Below are 18,226 nucleotides of genomic sequence, written 5' to 3' on the forward strand. Positions count from 1 at the left end.
ACCAAAATTAAAACTTAGACATTCTGTCCTGCAACTTGCCGCCTTACCAAACACAGACCTCTTTCTGGTAGTCCAAGTGATTTGGCCTTTGCCTGGGTCTGTCTGGTGCTCCATTGTATTTCTGTAGCATCATGTAACCCATGTTGTTTTGTAAGATAGGAAACTTGTTGCTACTTCTCTATTTCTTTTTAATAAAATCACCCCCAATGCCTTTAAAGAATGCCCTCATTTAAACGCTTTTTTTTTTTTAGAAAGTAGAGCCCCTATGGGACAGCCTCTATGTTAGGGTTTAATTTACAAAAAAATCTACCTATGCTTTGCCTTTTGGAAGTACGGTGATGAGGTAAGCCCAAGTTTAGAAGATCCTGTTGCTTTTGTACAGCTCGTAAGCATCCCAGTGCCGGGCACAGAGGAGGGGCTCAGTAAGCATCTTTCAAGCGAGGCCCATTGAGGAAGGAGAAGGGTCCCGGATTCCCACCAGTGGTGTATTCCTGACAATGTTGGCATCCGAGACTTGGAACAAGGAGAGGAGAGAGCGTGTCCCTCCAATTCTAGTTTGTACCCTGTCTTTCCCATCTCAGTTCCACCCAAGAGAATATCTGAGCAGAAACACGGATTTTCTGCAACATGGTCCATAGCAGAGGAAATTAGCCAACATTCAGTACTTGGGAAGCCAGGCAGGGATTATATTCCCTTCCAAAGTACGTGCTGCTTGCCTCTTTCTTCTAGGAAGCAGTTTGCTAGCTTTGATTAGAGGTGTCCAGATAATGCAGCTGATTCACTTGGGGCCTTCTGCTGAGTGAAATCAAAGGCTTCCCTTTCTGCATGAGGCTTCCTATTGGAGAGCTGGTGGCTGTCCTGCCAGTTGTTCTCTGCGTCCCTAACACCAGAAATCTAGTCTCACCAGCTCCGCTCTGTGCCTTGGCCAGCGAAGCCTCTTCCAACACTTCCTCTCCCTAGACACCTCTTCAGTGCCGGCTTTGGGGCCGGGTGGGAGGTTTTGGAGATCTGGTTACCCCATTGCTAGTAGCATTTGAAAGACCACCCTGTGGAAATCCTCAACTCTTAACACACGTGTAGGGGGAAAGGCCAGATATTCGCTGGGCTCCTGGTCGAGCTGTGCCCCGGTGTCCACGAGAGCATGCTGCCACCCTGGGAGTGGGTCCAATGGCCTTGTCTCCTGCCAGCCCCACATACCACACACCACACCAGGGCCACCCACCTGGCCCCATGTGGCCAGGCCTTGGGGGTGTTGAGCCAGCCTCTGGCCTCCAGAGCAAGGAGGCCAGGCCTCTTATCTCCAGGCTCAGATAAACAAACCAGCTCCAAAGAGCTAGGCAGAAATTAAGGAGAGGGATCTCAGCGGCGAAATCCCTTTCCTCGTAAGTTCTCTGCCTTCTGGTCTTATTTATGACTTCTGGGAGGATTTTGTTTGTTTTATGTAGAAAGAGGTATTCACTTTTTTCCCCCCTCCTGCAGATTCCTTTAATTTCTTTCATGCTTAGAAAGTTCTTTTTTTTTTTTAAGATTTTATTTTTAAGTAGTCTCTACACCCAACGTGGGGCTCCAACCCCGAGATCGAGAGTCGCCTGCTCTACCAAGTGAGCCAGCCAAGCACCCCAAGAAAGTTCTCCACTCGTACTATTTTCAGTGTTTTGTGGCTTCGCGTTTGAATTATTTAACTTTGGCCACATGTGCTGTGGGTAGGCTGGTGTCCGTCCTTCTCATTTGTCTGGAGTCAGCCAGGTTCCCCAGCACCCCCATCAGGATGCATGGCCCCATCTGTGCGGGAAAGTGTCCCCCCCCGAGCCCCGCGCCCGGGCTGGGTGGTCAGCCTCACGGGGGCGTCGTCTGCGAGACTTGGGCGGCCCTCCATCCGCCCCTGGCCCTTCATCACTGGCCGGCAGCCCTCTTAGCACAAGTCACCATCTTCACACTCTGTCTTTCCATCTTGCAGTAAGGCCTGTTTCTCCAGTTCCTCAAGCCTCTTTTTTTTCCCTCTTAGAAAAGTTTTATACTTTTCTTTATATGTCTCGTGGGTGTTTCTTTTCCAGTTCAATCCTGGATCTTTCCTACTTTGGCTATTGGGATCGGTGTTTCTCCAATGTTCCGGGAAGCTGTTGCTACTTGGTGGGTAACTTAGGTCCATCTGGCATCTGCTCAGGCCTCTCTGCGATCCTAGTTGTCTTTCAGTTGGTTCTTTTTTGAGTTTCCTGGGTAGACAGTTATATCCTTGAAAATAATGAAAGGTACTCTTTCTCATAGCTCCACACTCTTACTTCTGGAGCTTCCAGAACAGCATTAAATAGAGGTGAAGTCAGCGGCAGGCTTCGCCCCTCCCTTTATCTGTCTGCCACATCCCAGAGGGCGACAGGGAGGCCATTATCCCTGTGGTACTGAGGCGGGCTTTCGGAAGCCAGGAGTATTTGCGCCTCCTCACCGGAGATCCTGCCTTTCCACCTATCTGGGACGCTCTCCCTGCCCCACTGCCTGTCTGCAGCCAACCCTCCAGGCTTCTTTGTGAACCAGCCAAGGGACCAGTCCTCCCTTGGAACAACCAGGGCCCTCCTGTCAGGGCCCGTGGACCGGGGCCTTGCCATTCTACGCATGCCCGGCCTGGCTATGTAGCTCATTTCTCTCTGGGAGTTTGCAGGTTCCCAGAGGCGGGGACTGGGCTTTGCGACAGCTCCCTTCCCCCAACCCTGAAGGGACAAGGAAGGCCCTTGTCATTCCTCAGACATTTTGTTCCAAAGCTGAAAAGTCCCCCACACATGCCCCTGGCATGCACTCAGCCTGCAATCCAAGCCTGGTCCGGGGTTTGTGGAGAGGGTGAGCACAGGAGGGCCAGCCCAGCCTGGGCAAAGGGGCAGGGACCTCCGGGAAACCAGGCCACCAGGGTTGGCAGGGCCCCCCCTCCCTCCGCCCTGATTTGCATCCCCTGTGAGCCACAGCTTGGGAATGCGTCAAAGGGAGCCCTTGGTCTGCTACCATTTTCATCTCTCGACCACAACAAGCCGCCTTGCCCGAGTGAAAGCACCCTCTGTCTTCCCCGAGCCTCACCTATGACAGCCACCCGAGCTTTCTCCCTGTGTGTGATGAGGACTCTCCCGGAGGGGAGGACGTGTGGGGAGGAGGGCAGACTCTCACCGAGTCCGCGCATCCAGCACCGTGCCAGGCCCGGCATGCAGGACGTCACTTCACCTTTGCTTAACCATGAGGCAGGGGCTCTCATCACGCCCATTTCAGGATGGAAGGGCTAAGGCCGAGAGACGTGAAGTAACTTGCTTGAGGTTCTAACGGGAAAAGGCAGTGCCACCACCCAAACCCAGGCTGTCTTGCTCCCAGCTGGGGCTTCTGGGTCCCGCAGGAACCTGCCCAGGGCCACTACCTGCTGGACCCCAGGGAACTGGCTTGTTGGGTCCCTCCAGCTTTCTGATGAATTGAGATGCCAGGAGCCACCCCCCCCCAGCTCGGTACGTTCTAAAGCCCTCTTCCAGCCCTCGCTGCGCCCATGACTTACGGGGCTAGACGCTGGCCGAGAGCCAAGCCAGCAAGGTAGCCATGCATCGTCAGAGCGAGCGTGTGCTCTCTGGTTTTCCGAGGAAAGTGGGTGCTGTGGGCCAGCCATAGCCCGACAGGTGGCCTTGCAGTTAGTTGCCCCGCCTGAGGTCACCGAGCTGGGAACAGACGTGCAGTGACCGTTCGCTGTGTCACCACACACAGCTGTGCGTGTTGCTGGGACCGCAGCTCCCCGTTCTGTTCCCGAAGGACTGGGACGCCCACCTCATCGGCCGGTCCCTCAGCAGCCCCGGGAAGTGCCCATCGGACCCCCACTGGATGAGGCGGGGACCCACAGCTCATGGCGGGGCAGAGGAGGGTGTGTGTGGAGCAATTTGCTCAAATGCTGAATTGTGTCTGAATCCTGAGGGCCTGCCTCCCTGAGCCTGGGAGCCCCCAGGGCCTGACAGAGAGGCCGGGGACCCGGCAGCTGCTGCAGGATAGTCTGTGGCATTGAAGGGGCCCACGTGGGGGCCAGGAGTGCCCACGGGCCAGGGGCAGCTGGGGGAGCGTCAGCGCGTGGGACCTGTCGCTCCCCAGAGGTCACCATAAATCAATGGGAAAGCATGCTTACTAAGGAAACGCAACTTCAAATGAATCCCCTGGTGCCCTTCCCCCCACCCCAGCAGCTTAGCCGCCCCTGGGTCCTTCTATGGGAACTCTCTGGTCCGCCCACCTGTCTGGGCTGCCCTTAGTGTTCACTTCCCAGGAGTCTAATTAGCCTGAGAGGGTCCATGGGGCCTGGGGCCACCTCCTGGGATGACCCATGGGCAGAGCTGTGGCAGGGAGGGCTCCTGTTCAGGGCCGAGAAGCCTGCACACAGAGGCTGGGCCTGTGGGTCTGTTTCCTGGCTCCTGGGAGGAGGTTAGAGCGGGATCCCGGGGCCATATGCTCCCTGGAACCCCGACAGGCCACTGAGTGGGTGCCCTCCACTCCCTCCTCTGAGAAATCTTCCAAGGCTGCTTTGAAGCGTCCTTGGCTAGGACCTCTCCAAGGCCAGCCTCTGCCCCGGCCTAGTGACCGTCCTTGTGCCCATGGCCACACTTTCCGGGGATGAGTGAGACCCCTGCCAAGGCACAAGAGGCCGCACGGGACAAAGGGGTCGGTTCTGGTGGTGCTTCGGCCAGATGGGCCATGACCACAGCCATGGTGCCAAGACGCCGGTCCTGGGGGCAAGCTGGGCTTCTTTCCCATCCAGGGCTCCAACTTACAGGCGTCGTGGGCCCGCCCTGCGATTTTGATGGTCGTTACCCTCTCCGCTCCCACCCGCAGACAGCGGCGTTGGCTTAGCCAACATCCGGGGTCTCTCCATCCGTAACGTGTCTCCATCTCCTGAGTACAATAAATAGGAATGAGCACCTGCAAAGGGCTGGACCCGGGGAAGGGCGAGTGAGGGGCAGTGTCCCAGGGGCCAGCCCCCCAGCGTTTATGCCTGTGTTCTCATCGGCTCCTCTTAACCACCAGTGATTTGGGTGCCAAATGGGGTGGGGGCACGGGGGCTAAAAGATCTGTACCGGTGATCCTGGCAGATCTTGGCACCGAAAGCAAGAGCGGGGGTCACTCTCTGAGCAACATCTTATGGTCTCCGTCTCCAAGGAGCAAGGTGGGCTGGTCTGCAGAGAGCTGGACCCTAGCACTGAAGGGCTCCAGGGACCCGTGGGGCAGTGACTTCCCTGCAGGCTCGTGCTCAGCATGGCCTGAGCGACTTGGTGCAGTGAGGATGCCCAGGCCCCAGCACGGCCTTCCTCGCTGTGACTGTCTGGGCATCAGGGTACCCTGGGTGGGTCCCCGGCCTGCCGGCACCCTCAACTAAAAACTATCTCCCTGGGAGAAGTGATTAGCTTTGGAAAGTTGCAGGGAGCTCTGGGAAGGTAGATGCTCCCAGCCCGGTGACTGTTAACAATTCCCCAGGCCCTAATCTGTGTTCTCCCGGCTCCTGCGGGCTCTGGGGAGCTCCCCAGCGTGCCCCGGGAGCTTTTCTCACTCTCAAAGGGGTGGAGACTGGCCAAGGAGCTCCCTCGGTGGGACCCCGTATGAGTTGTTCAGTTGTGCATTCACTCCACAAACATTTATTTGGTGCCTGCCATGTGGGCTCTGAGTCAGCTTTCTTGGGTTCAGATCCCAGCTGGGCCCATTTCTCATGTGGCCTTGAGCAGTGATTTGACCCTGAGCCTCAGCTTCAGAAGCCCCAGCCTCGTGGGCTGGCGGAGGAGGGCGTGAGCTGAGGCCTGGATGGGACAAAGCTGGGGCCGAGGAAATGGTGGCCAGTGTCGGCCGGAGCAGCTAGGAGCCAGAGGGCCGGAGGGGCCCAGCCTTGAGGGCCCAGGCTGTGGACTGACAGGACAGGAACGGTGACTGCCGAGCGGGCAGGGGGGGCCTGGGCGGGTGCTCACCCTCTCTTCTCTCTCCTCAGTACGGCAAGAAGAAGCTCAAATACCTGCCTTACAACTACCAGCACAAGTACTTCCTCCTGAGTGAGTGTTGGGGGCTGCCCTCCAACCACACCCCAGAATGGCCATCTGTCCTCCCCCTGCAACCACCTGCCACCTCTTTAGACCCAGGAATCGCCCCTGAGCCTGTTTGAGCAGGAAGGGCCATCCATCCCGAGTAAACTGCTCCTGGCACATGGTGCAGACAGGACCCAGAGGCCCAGGGTCCCACACTCGGGGGCCCCTGGGTAGGGAAAGGGGGCGGCAGGGGGGAGGGGGACGTGTGCTCCCAGCCCCTCCTCAGGCACAGGTCGCTGCCTCTGCCTGGGAGCTGCGGAGCTGGGCCCCCAGTTCAGTGCTCGCCGGGCTCCCCCTGACTGACCAGCCCGGTGCGCTGGGACGGGATGCCTCTAAGTACCCCTGCTCTCCCCGCAGTCGGGCCGCCAATGCTCATCCCCATGTACTTCCAGTACCAGATCATCACGACCATGATCTCACGCCGAGACTGGGTGGTGAGTCAAGGGGTACAGGTGGGCCCCGGGGGCCTGCACGTTGCCCCCGGTCCCTGCCCCCGGGGTGGGGGGGGTGGGCGGCCTGATCACTCTCAGGAAGGGACCTGCTCTGGGGCTGCCAGGATCTCTGCCACATCCCTCTGCCACCCGTGGGGTCAGTGGGGGGCCACGGCCTTTGCAGAGCTCCCTCAGAAAGCTCCTGCAGGCAACGTGATGAGAGACAAATTGGGCCCGCCTGTCCGCCACCCCGGCCGTTGCCCCCCGCGTCCCCGCATCCCCCGAGACCCCGTGGCCGGGGCACATCGCGCTCCCCGTGGTAAAGGGAGAGCAGCCGGGCAGTGGCTGAGCTGAGAGGTGGATTCGTTTGCTCGGCCTGCACAACAAGGCCGCTCTGTTCCGCAGAGATGCGGCATCAGAGTTCTGGAGGCCAGAAGTCCAAGACGAGGTGTTGTCCGCGTAGGTCCTTCTGTGGGCAGTTAGGCAGGACCTGGTCCGGGCCAGTGTCCCTGGCTGCTGGGCGGCCGGGTCTTCTGCCTGGGTCTTGGGATCGTTGTCCCTGCATTCATCTGTGTCTGCGTCCAGAGTCCCCTTTCTTAAGAACGCCGGTTGCAGTGAGCTAGAGCCCACCCTATTGACCCCATCGGCCACGACCCTATCTCCAAATAAAGTCATGCGAGGCCCTGGGATGAGCGCTTCAACATGTGCATTTTAGGGGACACGATCCAGCCTGTAACACCAGGCTTGGCGGAAGCTCCAGATTCTGTGTCCAGAGAGAGAGAGTGCGTGTGGTGCACGCCCTTGTCGTTGGCTTTATGTGCATGTGCAGGCGGGATTCGGCATGAAAGGTGATCAGAATGACCTGGATGGAGTAGTCACCAACAGGCAGAGTCTGCGGCAAAGTGGGGTTCGTGGGGACAGGGACAGTGCCCCCTGCCCTGGAGACCAAGTGGAGGGTCACTTAGGATCACGGGTTTGTTTGTTTTCTTAGTCCAGTTTTATAAATGAACATATTGGGACTCTGAGGGTTTGGGGACTTGCCCAGGGTGACACCAAGGGGTGGGTCAGGCCCTTAGAACCTAGGCCGTGTCCTGTACTGTCCCCCCCACTTCAGCTACCAATCTCCCAAGTAACAGTCCCTCATATTTCTATAGCGTTTGCAGGGTTTCAAAGTACTTCGCCTTGTCCTCTCTCACTGAAACTGTGGGCGAAGGGGCCACGCCTGTTGATTCTGCTGATGTCCAGGACTGGGACTCAGGAGCCCCGGGTGGGGGGTGTGGGGGTGAGCGAGGCAGCGGGACTCTGGAAGTCTCTGCCAGTCCTGTGTTGGTAGAAACTGTACCACCCACTTCTAGGGCACGATGTTTTCCCAGAAGTGAGCCTTTCATCCGTACTTACTATGTCCCAGCACGGCCACCCTCATTATGTCATTTGACCCTGGCTTGTGAGTGAAGGGACACGGGCATGTTGGGAATTTGAGCCCAGATCTCTCGCCTATGGTAACTACTGTTTCCACTGGGCTCCCTGGGGCCTGGAAGGAGTCACTCAAGCTGAAGAGGAGTTTGAGCCCTGCTGTGTGGGGTTTCGTGGTGCTGCTGGGCGTATTTTAATGAACTTTTATGGCAAACGACTCCTGCCTAAATATATACTTTTCTTTTTACTGTGCTTGTTCCCCAAGGGACAAAGCGCTCAATAAGGACAACAGGAAAGGAAATAAGACTGTGCCTGGATGGGATCAGATGGCAGACCCAGGGAAATCTGATAGGGCCCCTAGGTCTTTCGGGGCCCCCCGCTCGGTGGTGGGGAGTCTGGGCAGCCCTGCCCTTGACCCTACTGGGGAGTAGGGCTCCAGCTGGGTGGGAGGGATAGGCCTCCAGCCTTAGGCTCCTTCTTTGAAGCAGTTGACTGCAGTCAGTGCTCGTGCTCAGGATTCAGGGAAGATAAGATCCGGTGTCCCCCACCCCCAGGGGTCCGTGACTGCGTGGGGCAGAGGTGGGTCCTGCGCTGCGCTTTTCTGATTTACGGTAACAGCGAGCTTAGGTGCCAAGTGCAGCCCTGGCTTGGGGCTGTGGTCCTCAACAGGAGCAATTCTCTTGGGCCAGTTGGCAATATCCGGAGACGTTTTGATTGTCACACCGCAGGGGAGATTGGGTGCTCCTGGCATCAGGCATCTGGTGGGCATCCAGCCGGGGATGCTGCCGAGCATCATGTCGGGTACGGCACAGTCCCCCACAGTGAGGGCTTATCCAGGCCCAGACGCCAGTCATGTGGAGGAGAGGGCTTGATGCGCTCGGAGAGCCTCAAGGAGGGAGGTTTTTGCCCCCCTGGCAGTGTTGGTGGCGACCGTATCCTGGAGATGCTTCTCAGCCGCCCTCCCTGGAGGTTCTGCGTCCGACACCACAAACCGCTCTCTCCTGAAATTCTCCCTGTCAGCTTCCAAGTCCCACCTCTGCTGGTTCTCCTCCACCTCTCTATTACCCCCGCACATGCTTTACACCCTATCCCTGAGACCAGTGGTTCCGGGGTCATGGGTCGCTCTGCACAAAAAGAAATAAGATTGGCCCCATGGATATACATGTATTTTCTACTGTACTACGTACACACACGAAAGAAACAAAGGCGAATGTGATGAAGTGTAGGAGCAGAGCTTGTAATGCTTGCTTCTCCCACCCCCTTAAAGACCCCTCGCTGGATCCCAGGTCATGCCCGGGGCCCACTGCCGCCCGTCCAGACTCTCCCTTCCCGCAGACCTCCCAGCTGCTCCTCTCTGCTCGCCTCCTCAGCTGACGACACCCATGCGGGGACCAGCCTGGATTCCTCACGACTAAGCAGTCCCCAAACGCAACTGCCCAGGCCTCCTAGATCATTCTGGAATCTGTATCTCCTCCTTGGGGCTGTGGGCCTTGCTCTGGGTCTCCCATCATTTCGTGTCCATCTCCTGATGGAGGCCTTTCCTAAATTCGAGCGTCAGGTCAGGACCACCCCCATGCTCCCCTTGCTTCTGTCACCTTCCAAACGGTATTGAAGGGATATCTTTATAAGCCTGTCCTTCCAGGCGCAGTGCTCCCGAAGGCCCTCCTTTGGCTCCCAGCACCCAACTCCGCCCACGAATAGAGAGGAGGCATTCACGGAGTTTGAGGAGCTTAACTGCACGCAGACTTGAGGATGAGTTTGCCAAGCAGACGAGGGTGGGCAGGAGGCCCAGATGGAAGTGACCCTGCAGTGTGACAGAGCCTGGCCTGGCTGGGTGCACGTGGGTCGGGAGACTGGCTGCACGAGGCCAGGTTGGCGGGCTGGCGTGCGGAGGGCCCATGCGCCCTACCCAGGGGCTGGATCTCATCCTGTATCCCCTAGTGGGGAAGGAGGCGAGTGGGGGCTTTGAGGATGGCAGCGTCACCACCCATGTGGGGAAGATCTCCATGGCGACAAAGCGCAAAGGGACTGGGTTAGAGTCGTTCAGAGCTTTTCCTTGCGGGCTACACTCACTGTTGCAATACATGGCCAACCCATGGCCAACTTCAGTGGGAGGTCTCTCCCCAGCCTGCAGATGGGGGCACGGAGGCCCAGCTGAATACATCACCACACAGAGCCAGCGGGGAGCCGGGACTCACACGGGCAGCCCGACCCAGTGCCTGTTCTCGGATCACTACCCTGCCAAGGCTCTGGAGAGGAAAAGTGATGGGGGGGGCGGGGGGGGAGGAAACCGTGCAAAGGCCCCGAGGCAGGAATAACCTGGGTCAGGGTGGCCCAAGAGAGGGTTCGTCCTGATCCCACTGAGCTCTGTGGGAAAGGCAGCTTCTTCAATTGGGGCTAAGAAGGTGGCTCTGGTTGCCATGGTACCCGAGGGAGAGCAGGAGACCAACGGGAGGCTCCCGCTATGGCCCAGTGGAGGCACGCAGCCTCGGGTCAAAGAGGTGGTGGGGAGAGAGGGACACCCGCCACAGAGCACCTGGCTGGGAGGTTTGCCATGGAGGGTGGGGCAGTCAGGGCAGCTGAGGGAAGCGCTTGTCCAGGTGAGGGAAGACCTGCAAGCTCAGGATTCCATGGCCACCCCAGCGAGGGGCAGGAAGGGAGAGGGGACAGGAGAACTGGGCACGGAGCGGGGGGGGGGGGGGGGCCAGGGAGGGGGGGGGAGGCCGGGGGGGGGGGCCAGGGGGGGGGGGGGGGGGGGGGGGGGCGACTAGCATGTGAGAGGTAGCTCGTGGGGGGGCCCATATGGAGAGGATGGACAGTATCGTCGGCCTTTGCCCTGCCAGGAAAGAGATCCCAGGTGCTGATGGGTAAGAAGGACATGGCCGAAGGGCAGTTGTTGGTGGGGGGGAGGTCCATGTACATTCAGAATCCCTGGGGCCGTGAAAGGGCTGCTCCTGGCTGACATCTCCTGGTCCCTGCCCTGTTTCCCTGAAGCAAAGCCCCCAGCCCCCTCCTGCGGCTCACTCAGCATTTCCCTGGAAACAAAGACGGTCACCAACCTTGTGCAAGCAAGCATCACATTCTCCGTGGGCCTGGTGCCCAACTTCCTCGAGGCCTGTTGGGGGTTCTTGGACACTTTTGCCTCTCGGGGCGTGGGAGGGCTGTGTGCACATCGGTGATCAGGACGTGGTGCTGGGGTGGGTGGTGGTCCCGTATCCAATCTCGTTCTCTCTGCAGGACTTGGCCTGGGCTATGAGCTACTATGCCCGGTTCTTCATCACCTACGTCCCTTTCTATGGCATTCTGGGAGCCGTCCTTTTCCTCAACTTCATCAGGTACCTGCGCTTGGCCTTGACAGGACTTTGACAGGAGGGGCCGTGCGGAAGGGCTCTGAGCTCCCCACTTCCTGCCCAGGCTGTCTGGGGCTGGGGGAGAGGGTCTGTTCCCACCGTGGCCGGGCCCCGTGGCAACTCCCGTGGCTCCCGCACTGAGCTGTGCTCTCTTCCAGGTTCCTGGAAAGCCACTGGTTTGTGTGGGTCACACAGATGAACCACCTCGTCATGGAGATTGACCATGAGCCCTACCGCGACTGGTTCAGCAGCCAGGTGAGGGCAGCCAGAGCTGGTCACCGGGGCCCAGTGGAGCCTGTGGGTCCACCTCCCTGGCCTCCAGCACTCGGCTGCTCAGTGGGCCTGGTGCTGTACTGGGCTTCCCTGGGGCTGCCTGTGGCCTTCCGCTGGGCGGGCCGAGGTCTCTAGGCCGGGCGGGATGTTAGGGAGGGGTGGGCCTCCTGGGAAGGAGACGAAGCCTTTCCTTCTCCCTTGTCCTGGCCTCTCACCCCTCCCCTCCGCAGCTGGTAGCCACCTGCAACGTGGAGCAGTCCTTTTTCAACGACTGGTTCAGCGGGCACCTCAACTTCCAGATCGAGCACCAGTGAGCGCGGGCGGGCGGGCAGGCTGGGAAGGTGGGGGGCACCGGGGGAGGGAGGAGGTCACCAGCCCCATCTGGGCACGGGCAGCGCATGGGGGCTACCTCCCTCTCCACCCTGGCCAGGCCCCGAGCGTGGCTCTGCAGCCAGCCCACTAAGGTGAGGGGGAGGGGCTCGCACGGCCCTATGACAGCCACCCCTCCTGAGTGGCCCAAGCTTTCTCATTACAGAGGTCTCCCTTGATCCTGCAAGCCTAGCAGGGCAGGGGGATTGATCCCTTTATTTACAGGGAAACAGAGGCCCAGCTCCCCCCGCCCCCGTGCGCCGGTCTCCTGGGGAGGGGCGGGGGGGCCGCACAGGGAGAGCTGTGGACAGGGTCTCCCTGGCCCTGACCGCCCATGTCTGTGCGGGCTGTGAGCGGAGGCGGGGGCGCCCTCACCCTGCCCCCGCTCTCCCCAGCCTCTTCCCCACGATGCCTCGGCACAACCTCCACAAGGTCGCACCGCTGGTGAAGTCTCTGTGCGCCAAGCACGGCGTCAAGTACCAGGAGAAGCCGCTGCTGAGGGCCATGCTGGACATCATCAGGTAAGCGGGAGTGGGGGGGGGGTTCCTGGGGCCCGAGGGAGAGACCAAGAGGCGCGCAGCTGGGACTGCCCACGTTGGGGACTGACAGCCACCGGAGGGGAGGAGCCCTCCTGGCTCAAGTGTCCCCGTCGGGCCACCTCCCTTACTAGGAATGACCTGGCTTCGCTCTGGGCTGGATGGGGACCCTCCCTTTATCCTTCCTCCGGGGGTTCCCCGGGGAGCCCTGAGCAGGCAACCCTGCAGCCCCGCTGAGAGCTGAGAAGCACCGCACCCCCAGCGCGGCCTCTGCAGCCTCCCTCTCCCTAGGGCTCCCCTGACGGTCCCCTCCTCTTCCCAGGTGTCTGAAGAAGTCCGGGGAGCTGTGGCTGGACGCCTACCTCCACAAATGAAGCAACAGCCCTGGGGGCACCCACGGGGAAGGGGGAGCAGGTGGGAGTGCTGGCCACAGGGAGGGGTGGGCTTTTGTTCTGAGGGGTGTCCACGAGGTTGGGGTACATGCTGGCTTGGGGATCCCATTTTTGGTCTTTCTGCTGTTTTTCTCTCTGCTTTCGCTTCGCTTCTCTCTCTGACACCCTCCCTCATGGGGCCGCCCTCTATCAGGTGGCCCCTCACCTTCTCCCAGCTCCCACCCCCAGGAGCAGAGAGAGGTGCTCTGTCCCAGCCCCCAGCTTCTGCCAGACCAGAGGTCCACAGATACCGCCCCATCTTGCTGCCTGGCCTCTAGGCCTCACACTACCTTGTCTTCCTCCGATAGTCCTGGGGTCCTAGCTGGGCACCACGGCTCCCTGGTCTGCAGGCCCGGCCCCCCCCCGACATGGCCCCACTGGACCGGGGCTCGGGGCCTCCCTGCTGGCACCCCTTCTCTTCAGATGTCCAGGGTCCTGGCCCTGACCCTGGCTCCCTTTGCCTGCAGTGCAGCCAGCTCAGACCTCGGGGCCCAGGCAAGTGTCCTCGCCCCGTGGGAGCCCCCTGACCCGAGGCTTGTGCTGTTCCATCCCACCATCTGCCATGTCTCCCCAGCTCCACAGCCTGGGACCTGGGGGCCAAGGCGGCCATCCTGAAGGTGGGCTTGGCCAAGGCCATGGCCCGGTCAGAGGATCAGCCGGCCTGTTGGCTCAGCCCTGCCCCACCCCCCACACCCCCTTCAGATGTTTGACGGGGCTGGGAGACCTAAGATTCTGGAGCGATCGGACCCTTCTCCGAAGCGCTCCGTTACCTGCCAGGCAGTGCTAGTCAGTCTCTAGCTGCTTGGCCGAGTGGCCTTGAGCCCTTCAAGCTGCAGGAGGGCGCCTCACACAGCCCCTCCCCATGCAGGACTGCTCTCTCCTGTCCTGTTTTTTTTAACCTTTTGTTATAGATACATTCTGACAGGGGGAGCGACAACAGGGCTGGGCCTTGTCAGAACCTTTTCCCACCTGCCTCTCCGTGCCCCGCCGTGGGCTGAGCCCGCCCGGCTCACTCACGGAGGCCACAGGGACCCCAACTGTGGGGGCTGCAGGAGCCGCTGCTGTCGAGAGGGCAGCAGGGGCCCAGGGGGAGGCAGTGCCAGAGAAGATGACCCTGAGGATCTGGGGGTTTGGGAGGGAGATATGATGAGGGCCCAGTGAAAACTGCAACAAGAAGTTTGAGGGCTGGAGGCCAGGCGGCGGAGGGGTTGGGGAGTGAGCGGGAGGGAGGGACCCGGGGCTGCTAGATTCGGAAATCTAACCCACTAACCAATATTTAGCTTCGGGGGAGGGGAGCTCAAAGTGGGGGCCTGTGGGGGAGGGCTGTCGTCCCCCAGCTCTGGCCAGCCACGGGGGACGCATCCTGTGTGACAGACCTGTGGGTTGCCATGGCAACGTGGGCCCCCCAGGCCCTCCCGCCAAGAACACAGGCCCTAAGAGCTGTCCTTCCCCAGAGACAGAATGGATCCATAGGGAACTGATGTTAATTTTTACCATGTCACTTCCCCACCCCTACATTTTTTGGAAATAAAAGTAATTTTATTCTCATTTCTTGCCCGTTAATGCTGGGCGGGCTGTCGGGACCGAGGAAGGGGCTTTGTAACCGGGGCACCAGGGAGGAGGCCCATGGTGGTGGAGGCAGGCTTTTTGCTGTCCCCTCCCCAGCTGCAGTCACCCTACCCCCATCCCCTGCTGCCTCTGCTCAGGAGAGAACTTCTCTCCCCTTCCCTGAAGTACATTCACACAAACCCAACCCCACACATGGCCGCTGGAGCCCAAGGAGGCTTTCTGGAAGGTCTCTGGAGGGCAACAAGGAGAAGCACATTCCTGACCTCCCCATTCCCCATCTCTGTTCCCAGTTCCTCCTGGGACCAGCTATCTGCTCACAATTTTCTGGTCAGTGCACAGAGCGCTGGGGGGCAAAGAGACTCTCAGAAGGGGCTTTGGAAAGTCCTGGAGACCTATGCTTCCATCCTATGGCCCCTGGGTCCAGCTCAGCGGCTCATTTGGTCCCCACACCCTGGGGAGACACCCAGGCCGTCTCAGCCCAGGGCTGCCAGGTTCACAGGCAGTGGCAAACAATGAATCCTGGGTCTGTCCTACTGCCAAGCCTGGGCAAAGTCCACAGGGCTGTACCAGAAGCCCGCGTGCTGCCCTGCTCCCCTGCCCGCGGGCTGGCTCGGCCAGCAGGTGAAGCTAGGTGTGCCAGCGAAGGGCCAAGGGTTTCGGCATAGCCAGCACCTGGCCTTGTGTCTCCTCCCAGCAGGGCTGCGGGGTAGACTCTCGTGCCCCTCTTGCTTTCCCCGTGACTCCAGGATCACGGGCAGGGACAGCCAGCTGTCCCAGGTAGGGTGGGAGTGGTTCCCCGGTGGGTGCAGGGACTCGGCAGCAGGACCCGGGTTTGCAGGAAGGAGCCCTGAGCCAGGAGGCAGAGACCCACTGAGTGGCCTTGGGTGAGCCCCGTGCCCTGGTCCTCTGGGCCAGTTCCGCCATTTGTATAGGGAAGGCACTGGGCTGCCGTGATGCTGTCACTCTCCGCACCTGTGAGCCTTGGCCTGGCCCTTCCAGGAGAGAGGTCTTCGAGGCTGGAAGACCACGAGGGACACACCTTCCATCCTTCTTACCTGTGCCTGTGTTCTGCCTCCTACCTGGGCAGGGCGTGGCTCCTGGTCCCCCAGGATGGGACATTACAGGCCCCGCCACCCCACCAGCTCTAAGTTCATCCCCTGCGCCAAGCAGGCTCCTGGGGACAGGGAGAGTGGTGGGGAGGACTGACGGGCTTGGAGGACGTTGTGGCTCTGAGGGCACCAGCTAAATCTTGGATCAGGTCAGCGGGCACGTGGATCTTCGCTGTGGCTTTTTCCTTTTTTAAAAAATTTTATTTATCTGACAGAACGAGAGAGAGCACAAGCAGGGGGAACAGACAGTAGAGGGAGAGGGAGAAGCAGGCTCCCTGCCAAGCAGGGAGCCTGATGTCGGGCTCGATCCCAGGACCCTGAGATCACGACCTGAGCCAAAGGCAGACGCTTAACGACTGAGCCACCCAGGCGCCCCTCGCTGTGGCTTTTTCCCCCCACACCGTCTTTGTGCTCAAATATTCTTACCCTGGCGGCACGAAGTTGGGGACACCCATACCTGCTCTCTGCTTAATTGTTTCTCCTGTCCCCAAACTCTGTGGAGGCTCTTGCCCAACACAGAGTCATGGGTTTCCCCACCCTCGCACCCCATCCCAAAGTCATGAGTCCCTGACATGGGTGGTCCTCAGTGATCACAAGACCCGAAGCTTCCATTCTCGGTGGAGCCTGGGACCAGAAGGGCAAGAACTGGCCAGAGGCCACATGGTGGCAGCAGCTGGATCCCTGCTCCTCACCCCGCACTCTGCCTGGCCATCTCCTCCACTCCCTCAAGGCAAGGGCTGTTTCTCAGAACAAGACGTCCCCCAACACCATCATGTCAAATGTCAGACCACTCCCAAGAGGCCCAGCAGCTGGCCAGAGGGGGCAGAGATGGTGGAAGGAGTCCCTGGGGGGCTGAGAGCCTGCTCAGCTTGGTGGGTGGCCTGGGCACGTGCAGGGCGCTGGGCCCCGAGGAGGGGCTGGCCCAGCAGCCTGGACTGTGCGTGGACCTGGAGCTGCAGCGGTGGTCAGTACCCTGGCAAGTTCCTTAGGCGTCCGGTGGGCCACTCAGAAACCCTCTTGGTCCGTTGGGAGGAGAGAGGAGGCCTTTGGTGACAAGGGGCAGGGTGGAGGTGGCAGCCCTGGGCTCCAATTGCCTTTGGGAGTCACCGATCACTGCTCAGGAGATAGTGCCTTGGGCCAATCAGGACTCCTCAGCTGTCCTAGCTGCAACGTCCCTGGAGAGGTGCGTCACTCTGGACAGGATGCAGCTTCTCACAAAGCCCCTGGTCTGACACCTGACATGGAAATGAGAAACTGTGGATCCCAGGAGTGCCTACAAGCACTTTTGGGAAAAGACTGAGGCCCGAGGGGAAGGCGTGGCCCGGGTCCAGGAACTCGGGGTTCTCTGGGCTGCATTGGACATTTCGAATCAGACTGGCCAAGCATACACAACCAGCGGCCACCTAGCATGCTAGCATTTGAAGACCAAGTCTCCACTGCCCTCTGCCCTCATAAATGTTTCTTTGGATGTTGAAGGCATTTAGTTCTTTCTTCCAAATCACCTGGTTCAAGAATCCAGGAGAATTAGGGACAGGTCCCGAGAGCTTGGAAAGGGCCAAGCAGAATACGCAGCCAGGTGCTCCCAGACCTGCCGCGGGTGGGGGTGGGGGGACCCTGTGAAAGATCTATGACCTGTCTTGTCACATAGAAGTTCATGTATAACCCAGACCAGCCACTCCCAACATTACCGGCAGGTCTGGTTCTTGTGAATCTCCTTTCCCACCATCTGCCCGGGCTGACCACGGGAGACTCCGTAAATGCTGGTTGACTGAAGGAACAAATCAGCAAGTCCTGGCTGCCCACAGCCTTTCTGCTTTTCCTCTGCGCCCAAGACTATGTGCAGACCATCAAGCAGGGATCGGGGGTTTCTTGGAGGCTCCGCCAAGGCCCATCCTTCTCTCCTTTTACACCCCTGGCCCACACTGCCTAGGTTTTTGTTCCAGGACTCCGGAAGAGACCTCCTGATAGAGAAGTGGAGCTCAGCTCAGGAGAGGGGTGATGACCTGTCCGCATGGGGGACAGAGTGGGACAAGGGCAAAGATGACCCGCCAGTGAAGGACACTTCCCCAAGTGTCCTCTGAGCAAGTCACTAGGCAACCACCGATTTGCAGAGGAAGAGCGCACTCCCCGAGGCCACCACCAGGGGCAGCACGGAGCGCGGCACGCCCCACCGCGGTGCAGATACTCTGGACGCCCCTAGGTGGCGTCGCAGGCTCAGCATTCCCCACCGCGGGGACATGCCGCCCCCAAGGACAGGGTGTTAACATTTCCGGTAGGTGGCTGTGCGTCCGGGCCACGGCAGGAAATGCACTGACGGCCCAGGAGATGGAGGGGCTGCCGTCAGGGCCCACATGGCACCCGGAGGCAGCAGGGCTTCCATAGGCGGCCACAGGAAAGGGGGTCTCCCAGCAGAGGGAACAGCCTGGGCAGGGGCCCTGAATGTGGGATCTGCTCTGGACATGGGGTCAGAGACAGCCACGGGCTTGTCCCAGGTCAGGGCAGGTGGGGCCCCAGGGTGTTGGAGTGCGTGCACGAAGTTTTAAAAAAATTCTGAGCCCTGTTGTTAAGCCCTATGCAAAGAACCTTCCACCACCCTAGGAGGTCATAGTACCGCTCAGAGAGGTTAAATAACTCCCCACAAGGTGATACAGCCGTGAGTCCCAGTGCAGGCAGGACCCCC

The 18,226-nt window shown here is 59.8% G+C and overlaps 1 protein-coding gene across 1 annotated transcript in view; it reads left to right on the top strand.

Annotated features, from left to right (window-relative positions):
* The window catches only part of FADS2 (fatty acid desaturase 2), a 30,628-nt gene extending 16,219 nt beyond the window's left edge, over nucleotides 1–14,409 (top strand). Inside the window, exons 6-12 of the mRNA XM_035012986.1 lie at nucleotides 5,972–6,032; nucleotides 6,423–6,499; nucleotides 11,147–11,244; nucleotides 11,418–11,514; nucleotides 11,763–11,842; nucleotides 12,297–12,422; nucleotides 12,760–14,409. Coding sequence (XP_034868877.1) covers nucleotides 5,972–6,032; nucleotides 6,423–6,499; nucleotides 11,147–11,244; nucleotides 11,418–11,514; nucleotides 11,763–11,842; nucleotides 12,297–12,422; nucleotides 12,760–12,811 — 591 coding nt within the window. The 3' untranslated portion in view covers nucleotides 12,812–14,409. The remainder of the gene's footprint in view (nucleotides 1–5,971; nucleotides 6,033–6,422; nucleotides 6,500–11,146; nucleotides 11,245–11,417; nucleotides 11,515–11,762; nucleotides 11,843–12,296; nucleotides 12,423–12,759) is intronic.
* Nucleotides 14,410–18,226: the final 3,817 nt, after the last annotated feature.

Source organism: Mirounga leonina, unplaced genomic scaffold (assembly GCF_011800145.1).
Source record: "Mirounga leonina isolate KUSES-001 unplaced genomic scaffold, KU_Mleo_1.0 Mir_166, whole genome shotgun sequence".
Classification (NCBI taxonomy): Eukaryota; Metazoa; Chordata; class Mammalia; order Carnivora; family Phocidae; genus Mirounga; species Mirounga leonina.